Source organism: Scylla paramamosain, chromosome 12 (assembly GCF_035594125.1).
Source record: "Scylla paramamosain isolate STU-SP2022 chromosome 12, ASM3559412v1, whole genome shotgun sequence".
In the NCBI taxonomy this organism is placed as follows: domain Eukaryota; kingdom Metazoa; phylum Arthropoda; class Malacostraca; order Decapoda; family Portunidae; genus Scylla; species Scylla paramamosain.
In genome coordinates, this window is record NC_087162.1 from 5,831,177 (window position 1) to 5,840,000 (window position 8,824).

General features: G+C 43.0%; 1 protein-coding gene across 1 annotated transcript; it reads right to left on the reverse strand.

Moving 5' to 3' along the window:
• Positions 1–4,468: 4,468 nt before the first annotated feature.
• Positions 4,469–8,408, reverse strand: LOC135105602 (cuticle protein AM1199-like). The gene is given in 4 exon segments (XM_064013855.1): positions 4,469–5,562; positions 6,300–6,322; positions 6,324–6,590; positions 8,286–8,408. Coding segments are annotated over 4 exon segments (582 nt in total). The 5' UTR covers positions 8,394–8,408; the 3' UTR covers positions 4,469–5,378.
• Positions 8,409–8,824: the final 416 nt, after the last annotated feature.

Sequence of the window (8,824 nt, forward strand, 5' to 3'; positions counted from 1 at the left end):
TTTTTCACTCTTTGTTTTTTTGTTTTCATCGATTTTATTGTTTTTTTTTTCTTTCTTCCCTTTCTCTTGTTGAATTTTCGCCTTGCTCCGTCTTTTTAATTGTCGTATATTTTCCTTTATTTTTCTCTCGATTTTAAGGATTTTCTTGTTCGATCGGTCTTTTTTTTTTTTTTTTATCCTCTCTTTGTTTTCCTTCTTCCCTTTCTCTTGGTTGTCTTTCCCCTCTCTCCTTTCCTTTGTTTAACTTTCCACCGCTTCATCTTCGTAAGTGTCATGTTTTTTTTGTTTTTTTGTTTTTTCTCCCTCGCTTCTCTCCTGTATTTATTTTTCCCTTCTACATTCTCTCTTATCCATTCCCTGTTATAAGTATATTTCCTTCTTCTTCTTCTTCTTCTTCTTCTTCTTCTTCTTCTTCTTCTTCTTCTTCTTCTTTTCTTCTTCTTCTCCTCCTTTCTTCTGTTTTTTTTTTTTTTTAGGATATTTATTGACATTTATTTTCCTCACAGAATTTCAACTATTTTCTTTATTTGTTCTACTAGTAATTAATTTCGTGTTACTGCGCATCTTTTTTTATATTAAGTAATAAAGGTTTGCATGAAATTCTCTCTCTCTTGTATTGTAATTATTAACACTTTTCATTGGAGTGATTCATTTTTTTTTTTTTTTATCATAGTTTAACAGACATCATGCTACAGATTCGCACTTCATCCCATTCACTCGTACAGACAGGCAGCGCCCAAACTTCACAAAATCATCTATTAGTTAGTCACAATCAATGATGTATGGTCGTGCTGCTGGATGAGTAACTAAATTATTTATAACCCATTGATAACAAAACGTATCATCCATGACTTAACGATATCCTTTATTGACATCTAACTCGTAATGAAATATATATCTTGGTCCCGCATTCTGAAACGCTTTGCTCTCTCACTCTCCACGACAATTTTCCAAGGCCACAGAGGTGAATAGCCGGGTTTTCAAGCGTGTTTCTCCTATCAATAAATATAAATCTCATTAATCTGTCACTAGAACCATAGAAAGACTCTTAAAAACCCTTGTCACCTTAACTAGAGCCTTTTGAAAGTAGTCAAGGTGCGGGCAGAATACGGTCCCTAGTTTAGAAGGGATTAGGTCATAAATCTTATTCGCATCTATATAATGATAACTTATCTTACTTAACCCTTTCATTGTTAGAATTTTTTTTCCAATAATCACCCACTGCTCCTTATCTATTTCTGTACTTAAGTCTTAGAGAGTTCTGTAGCCTGGAAAAGATTAAGTTAATAGAATGTTCTCCATTTTTTTCTGTGTCCTTCCTAAACATTTTACACAGTGCTCCAGTTGTTAACGAAAGATGACTGTAGCAGTAGAAGGACTAACCTAACCTAACCTAGCCGTATCTAAGCTGATCTACCCTACCTTAACCTAACCTATCCTAACCTGACCCATGTGAACCTAACCTAACCTAACCTAACCTAACTTAATCTACCCAACCCAAACCTAAGCTAAACTACCAAACATAACCTAACCTAACCTAACCCAACCCAACCCAACCTAATCTAACCTCCCCTAACCTAACCTAACCTAACCTAACACGAGATAACAACCAGTGTGAATTCAAATATTTAGCAGCACTGAGTTGCGCGGTGGCCACAGATGTCTACCTCTCCTCACCCTCCCTCCCCCCTCCCTCCCTCCCTCCCTCCCTCCCTTCCTCCTAACCCTCACCTCCTTTCTTTATTCTAATCCTAACATCCTTTCTCCCTTCCTCCCTTCCCCCTAACTCCCCCATCCCTCCTTCAGGAAGCCCTTGGTGAGAGTGAAAGTGTTCCCAGCGGCTGTGACCTTGAGTCCTCTGCTGCTTAGGGAGACCAGACGGGCGTCGCATCTTCACCCTCCTTGTCTCACCTTCCCTCACCTTGCCGCGGCGAACCCCTGGGCTAAAATGGTCCTAAAATGGTCCTCCTCCTACCTACCTACCTGCTCACCTGCCTACCTGCCTACCTACTCCACTGCTGTCCCTCCTACTTACCTCCTCCTTCGCCTTCTTCCCTTTCTCTCCTCCGATCGTCTCTTTCCCATGTAAGGGCGCCAGGTAAGAGGGATGACATGGAGGAACTTGTAGTGGTGGTGGTAATGGTAGTAGTAGTAGTAGTAGTAGTAGTAGTAGTAGTAGTGGTGGTTGTGGTGGTAACGGTGTTTTTTGTTTAGTATGGGATAATGATACTTATGTAGTTGTAGTGGTGGTAGTGGTGGTACTAGTATTAGGAGTTGGAGTAGTAGTAGTAGTAGTAGCAGCAGTAGTAGTAGTGTTGGTGGTGATAGCAGTGACGGAGAAGAGGAGGAGCGGAAGGGGATGTAGTAATAGTGGTTCTAGCAGATGTTCAGGGGAGGGGAAGAGAGACATGGGTTGAGTGGGAAGGGTTGAAAGGGGAGGAGGAGTGGATAGCCTTGAAGGAATGGGTGTGAAGTAGTTAAAGAAGAAATGTGTGGGAAGGAGATTTTAGTGGGAAGTCAACTGGCCTCCCCCTAACCCCGCCCCCATCAGCATCCGGGATCTACTCTGCTCCCCATCTCCTCCTCACTCCTTCCTATTTCTCCTCCTTGTTCCTCCCCATCACTTTGTATGTTGTATCATTCTCCCTATTACTTTCCACGTGCTACCATTCCTTCCTCATTCCTCTTCATCTCCCTCCCCATTCCTACATACTCTTCTCCCCTCACCTTCCCCATATCTTCCCCACAAATGCTAAAAGAAAAAAAAAAAGAATTACCATCTATAATTTCTACTAAAACAAAAGATGAAAAGTCAAATAAAAAAAATATTCGAGAGACGAGTCCTAAAAAAAAATGAATAAATAAACAAATAAAAGCGAAAATCAAAAACTTATGATAAACAATTTGGTCTCTCAAGGGTGCGAGAAATTAATGTTTGGGTGAAGATTACACGTCGACAATCTCAAGAATATCTCCCTCACGTCTGGCATGTCTAATGAAGGTGGACAATGGCGGACAGGTAAAGGTGAGGGGAGAGGGGCGGCGTGTCAACAGGTAAAGGTGGTGGGAGAAAAAAATAAAGAAAAAAAAATGGTAAAAAAGGAAATAGCTGTTGTCTAGGTTCCATATAACGAAGGGAGTGTAAATGTGTGCCTCTTGTTTGATAGATTTGTTAGTTTGGTAGTTTGTTAGTTAAGTCAGGTTTAGTTAGGTTAGGTTGCGAGTATCTACTGGTTGGTTATTTAGTTTGACTGGTAGTTAGACAGTTAGACACATAATCAGTTAGTTAATTAGTTAGTTAGTAAGTTAGATAGCAACCGACAACAAAAGAAAATAAAGAGAAGAAAGAGAACTAAGCGAAAAATACAACAATAAAATAAACCAAGAAACTAAAGAAAAAATCTAAAATAAAAAGAAAAGAAAAGCAGTAAATAGTGATCATTTCTCGGTGTGCATGTAGAGAAAACGAAACTGCACGATACAAAACATAAAAAGAAAAAAAAACAATATCACGAGATAGAATTCCACGCTCTTTCACACATGTCAATAATTTGAGAAGGAAAGGAAAAAAAAAACGCATTTTATAGTCAGTCACATTTTCTGTAATCTCGTGGCAAGCAAGAAGAAAAATTAAGGGGGAAGAATACAATAATTTTCTCCTCCTCCTCCTCCTCCTCCTCCTCCTCCTCCTCCTCCTCCTCCTCCTCCTCCTTCTTTTACTCCTACTCTTCCAATTTACTATGCCTATCTGTACAGCAAAAGGACACTAACCACCTACCTATCTCCCTGTCTCCGTACGTGTTAAAAAAAAAAAAGGTACATTCATTCGATCACGTTTATATTATTAAGTTGAAGGAATGGGACGCGTGTGACAAGCTGACGACCTTCCCTTTCTTGCCTTTCTCTTCAGGTCGTCTCCTCCTGGATGTGTGGCGAGCTTATCTTTGTTTGTGTTGGACGGGTAGTAAAGTTTTTTTTATTTATTTTATTTATTTTATTTATTTATCTTTTTTTTTCATGAGGGTGGGTAGTGGGGAGGGAAGGATTGTGGGAAAGATGTATATTATGATTTTTTTGTTTTGTTTTGTTTTGGTTTATTTACGTTTTCGTGGATTTGTTTATTTTGTTTATTTTGTTCGTTTGTGTGTGTGAGTGTGTGTGTGTGTGTGTGTGTGTGTGTGTGTGTGTGTGTGTGTGTGTGTGTGTGTTTCTAATTTGCTGTGTACCGTATATTGTATAAGATGTTGTGCTCTCTCTCTCTCTCTCTCTCTCTCTCTCTCTCTCTCTCTCTCTCTCTCTCTCTCTCTCTCTCTCTCTCTCTCTCTCTCTCTCTCTCTCTCTCTCTCTCTCTCTCATGCAGGTATCTCTCTAATATTTACCTTTCATTACGTTTAATCTTACATGAGAATTTACTTGTATACTCATTAATTACATCCATATGAATACAAATTAGAAAAACAACCCCCTATTATTTTTAGAACATTTATTTTCATTATATATATTTTTTTTTTCCTGTGTTATTATTTTGATTGTATAGGGTGGGTGGATGTGTGGATGCGGGTAGTGAAGTGGCTAAGTGGTCGTGTCTAAGATGAGATTATCCACACGGAGAAAGGGCGGTCGCGTGAGTGTGGCGGTGGTGGTTTGTGGTGGTGGTGGTGGTGCTGTGGATCGTGCAGTGGATAGTGTTTTAGGCTGAAATCATCCACACATATTTATAGGAAAGCGTGTAAATTGAGGCTATCCACCTACATGTAGGGAGAAATGGGTTGGGTGGTTGGGTGGATGTGGTGTAAGGTGAATACGTGCAGTAGTGGGCGTGTCTTGAAGTACAGTACAGTATCCACATATCTAAAGGGAGAGGGTGTGGTGTAGTGTGGCGGGTGTAGTGGATCAGTGCATTCGTAGTCGTGCTCAATTTGAAATCATCCACACACAGTTGCAGTAAGGGGAGTGAAACCAGACTAACCACCCACAGTAATAGGGAGGCAAGGGTTGAGTAGCTGGGTGGCTGTATTATGTGCATGGGCGCCGCTCCTCCCTTCTCCCACCTACCTCCTCCTGCCTTCAAAAGATGCACGAGACTCCCAGGGGAATAGACTACTTATTTATGTATATATTTCACCTCCACAACCACTAGTGAAGGACTCTGATGGAGGAACTTGGTGACGAGGCAGGAGGAGGAGGAGGGAGGGACGTGAGGCATTTATTATAAACACCAAGGATCACAAAGGACAAACAGCAGCAGACTTATTAGTCCTTACGAGGCTGTTTGGAGCTAAGTGTAACATCTTAAGAACAGATGTAGGTAATGTAGGGAAGATACTAGAGGGGAACAAGGAGAACAGGTACCGCAGGTGTGAACAAGCTCCCAGGAATTAAGAGAACTGTATCTCGCCGTTCTGCTCACGAAGTTTCCTCAGCTCCTCCGCGTAGGCGATCTGCTGCAGGGCGTGGGCGGGCAGGGGGTGGGGCGTGGGCACGTAGGGGCTCTCAGCGCGGAAGCCGAACTCGTCAGCCACGTAGCGCACCTCCACCAGGTTGCCATCAGGGTCCGTGAAGCTGTAACGAGTCGCCGTCACCTCACCTATTCATATCCCCTATCCACCTGTCCCCCTCACCTGTCCATCTCACCTGTCTGCCTCACTTGCCTTCCTGTACTTGTCAAACTCACCTGTCTACCTGTACCTGTCCACCTCACCTGTGCACCTCACCTGCCCACATCACCTGTCTACCTGTATCTGTCTCCCTCACCTGTCCCCTTCACCTATCGGTCCCCTGTTTACCTGAGCCTCGTGACAGTCTTATTACAGTACACGTGCATTGCCAACGAACGACAGGCCTCTAACTCCATTTCTACTACTACTACTAATAATAATAATGATAATAATAATACTACTACTACTAATAATAATAATAATAATAATAATAATAATAATAATAATGATAATGCAATACACGTTATAGCTTATAATTTTCGTAATTTTAGTAATTGTGAATCATTCCCACATCCTCCCCTTACTCTCACAAAACCCACTCCCCTCCCGGCTTGATCTCTGTCCTTCCCCTCCCCATTTCCCTTAAAAGACCCCAGTGTTGCGTCCCTTTCATTCAATCAATCAATCAATCTTATCTCTCCATCCATCTAATACTTAATCCTTCCCTCCTTATCCTTAACCTTACTTATATAACCCTCAATCCTACCTTCACAATACTCAATCCTATCTCCAGTAGACTCAAACTTATTTCCGTAGCTCTTAACCCTACTCTCCCAGCACTCAACCCTCCACAATACTCACGAATAGGATCCCTCCACGTTGCCTCTGCCCCGCTGATCCAGGCTGGCCATTCTCTGTCACCCTCACGCCATCCTCGGTCTCAAAGTTGGTAGCGTAGGAGCCGTCTGCTGGGGCCTGGCGGTCGTCGAACAGGATGGCCACGGGCGGGCGGTCGTGGTGGATGTCCCCGTGATGTACGAAGCCCGCGTCATGGTGCTCGTGGTGCTCGCTGTGGTGGCCGTCGTGGCCGCCATCCACGTGACCAGGCAGCTTGGCCCCCAGACACACGCCGACCAGGGCTGCGAACACGATCTGAGGGAAGAGGGCAAGGAATATGAGGAGGATGTGGAGGAGAACGAGAAAAGGACGAGAGAGGGGAAGAAATATAGGAGGATGAGAAGGACAACGAAAAAAAGGACGAGGGAAAAAAAAAAGACGATAAAGAGGAAGAAATTTAGAAGACCAGTGACGAGGACGAAGAGGAGCACGAGGAGGAAGTGAAGGAAGTGGAGGAAGGAGGAGAACAGGAGAAAGAGAAGGAGAGAGTAAGAAACGATGGGGCTGAGTGGACGCCGGTGAATGAGAAGGAGGAGGAAGATGTAAGGGAAAGAAGGAGAAATATTAGTGGCGAGGGAGGGGAGAAGGAGGGAGGGAAAAGTTATGAGAAGGAGGAGGAGGATGTAGTAAAGAGAAGAAATGATATGTGATGGAAGGAAGGAAGATATGGTGAGAGGAAAGAGGAGGAGGAGGAAGAGGAGGAAGATGTGGTGCTAGGAAGGAAGGGAGAGAGAGGAAGACTTGGTGAGAAAAAGTAAAGGAAGATATGGAAGTTATGAGTCAGCATTGTGAGGAGAAGAAGGAGGAATATTTGGTAAAGGAAAGAAGGAAGAGGACGTGAGGAATGGAAGGAGGAAAAAATATCAAGGAGGAGGAGAAGGAGGAAAACAGTGAGGGAGGGTGAAAGGCATGGTAAGGGAGGAAGAGAAGGAGGGGAAATAGTGAGGGAGGAGAGGGAAAGACACCGTGAGGGAGGAAGAGGAGAGGAAGGGGAAAGGAGGTGGGGGAGAGGAGGAAGAGTATGGAGGTCATAACGGAGGTGTCATCTTTTTTGTCATGCCTCTCGTCTTCAATTGAACAGTGAAGAGATTTTTAAAGTGTTTGTGTTCCCTGAATACACAGGCGTGGAGGAAACCAAGAGGAAGATGTAGTGATTAATGGAAGTATTTTGTCTGTACGTATTCCTATCTTGAAGTAGATAATTATGTTATCCCACTTTCTTATATACTGATGTTGTCTCTGAAGAAAAATAAAAAAGAAAAAACGAAAACAAAGGGAATGATTGAAACCGTAAACTTATTCATGGCAAACTTTGAAAAAAACAACAACAAAAGCATTAATAAAAATTTTTAAAAACATAGTTAGTGAAAGGGATCAGAGACATAACAAAGATTACGCAAAGAAAACGGAACACTGTAAGGTAAGTTATAATTATTGAAAAGGAAGGTACGTGATTCGCTGGCGAGCTGGAAATGAGAGGGAGAGGAGGAAGGGGTGAAGATGGGAAGGGAAGAGAGGGAAGAAGAAAGGAGGAAAGGTAGAGATAGAAGAAAGTGGAGAATGAAAGTAATGTAATGAAATGGAAAACAATAGAGAAGAGAAAAAATAAAGCAAAATGAAAGTAGGGGAAGAAAACTGTGGAACGAGAAGAAAAACAATTGAGGAAGGAAGTAGAAAGGAGGAGAGAGGGAGAATGAAGGAAAAGTTATGAAACGTATACAAAGGAATGATGAAAAATTATGAAACACTGAAATGAAAGAAAGAAAGGAAACAAATGAAACGTATGAAAGAAGAAAATTGAAACCAGAGAGAGAAAGAGAGACAATGAGAAGTGGTAGTAGTAGTAGTAGTAGTAGTAGTAGTAGTAGTAGTAGTAGTAGTATTTGTTGTAGTAGTTATTATTATTGCTGCTGTTGTTGTTGTTGTTGTTGTTGTTGTTGTTGTACTCACGAGCTTCATTTCTGCAGGGAGTGTGGGAGAGGAGAGTGAGTGCTTCAGGAGGCGGGCCGCGGCTCTTATATACTCCAAGGTGAGAGGCACTGGCGCTGACCTCCCCATGAAACCCTGACCCCAGCAGCCCCGCCCCCCTGCGCCCCTCCCATCCCTTCCATTCCCGCCCCTTTCCTCCACCCCAAGCCGCCGACCCCACTTTTTTTTCTTTCTCCTCCTCCCCCTCTTCCTCTCCCATCCTTCCATTCCCCTCCGTTTTAGACCTTTATTACTTTTTTTCTCTCTGCCAGTTCCTCCTCCCTTCCCTCCCCTTCCCCCTATCTCTTATTTAACTTCCCGAAGCGCCCCTCCCTTCCCTGCTTTCCCTTTCCTTCCACTCTCGTTCCATTCTACCGTTCGTCTTCTGCTCCTCGCTTCTTCTCCCTTTTGTCAGTCTCATTTCATTATACTTTCCGCTCATTCTTTCTCTCCCCCTCTCATCGCACTTTTCTCTCCCTCCCAGCATCTTCTTTCCTTCCCTTTCCTCCTCTTCTTTAGTC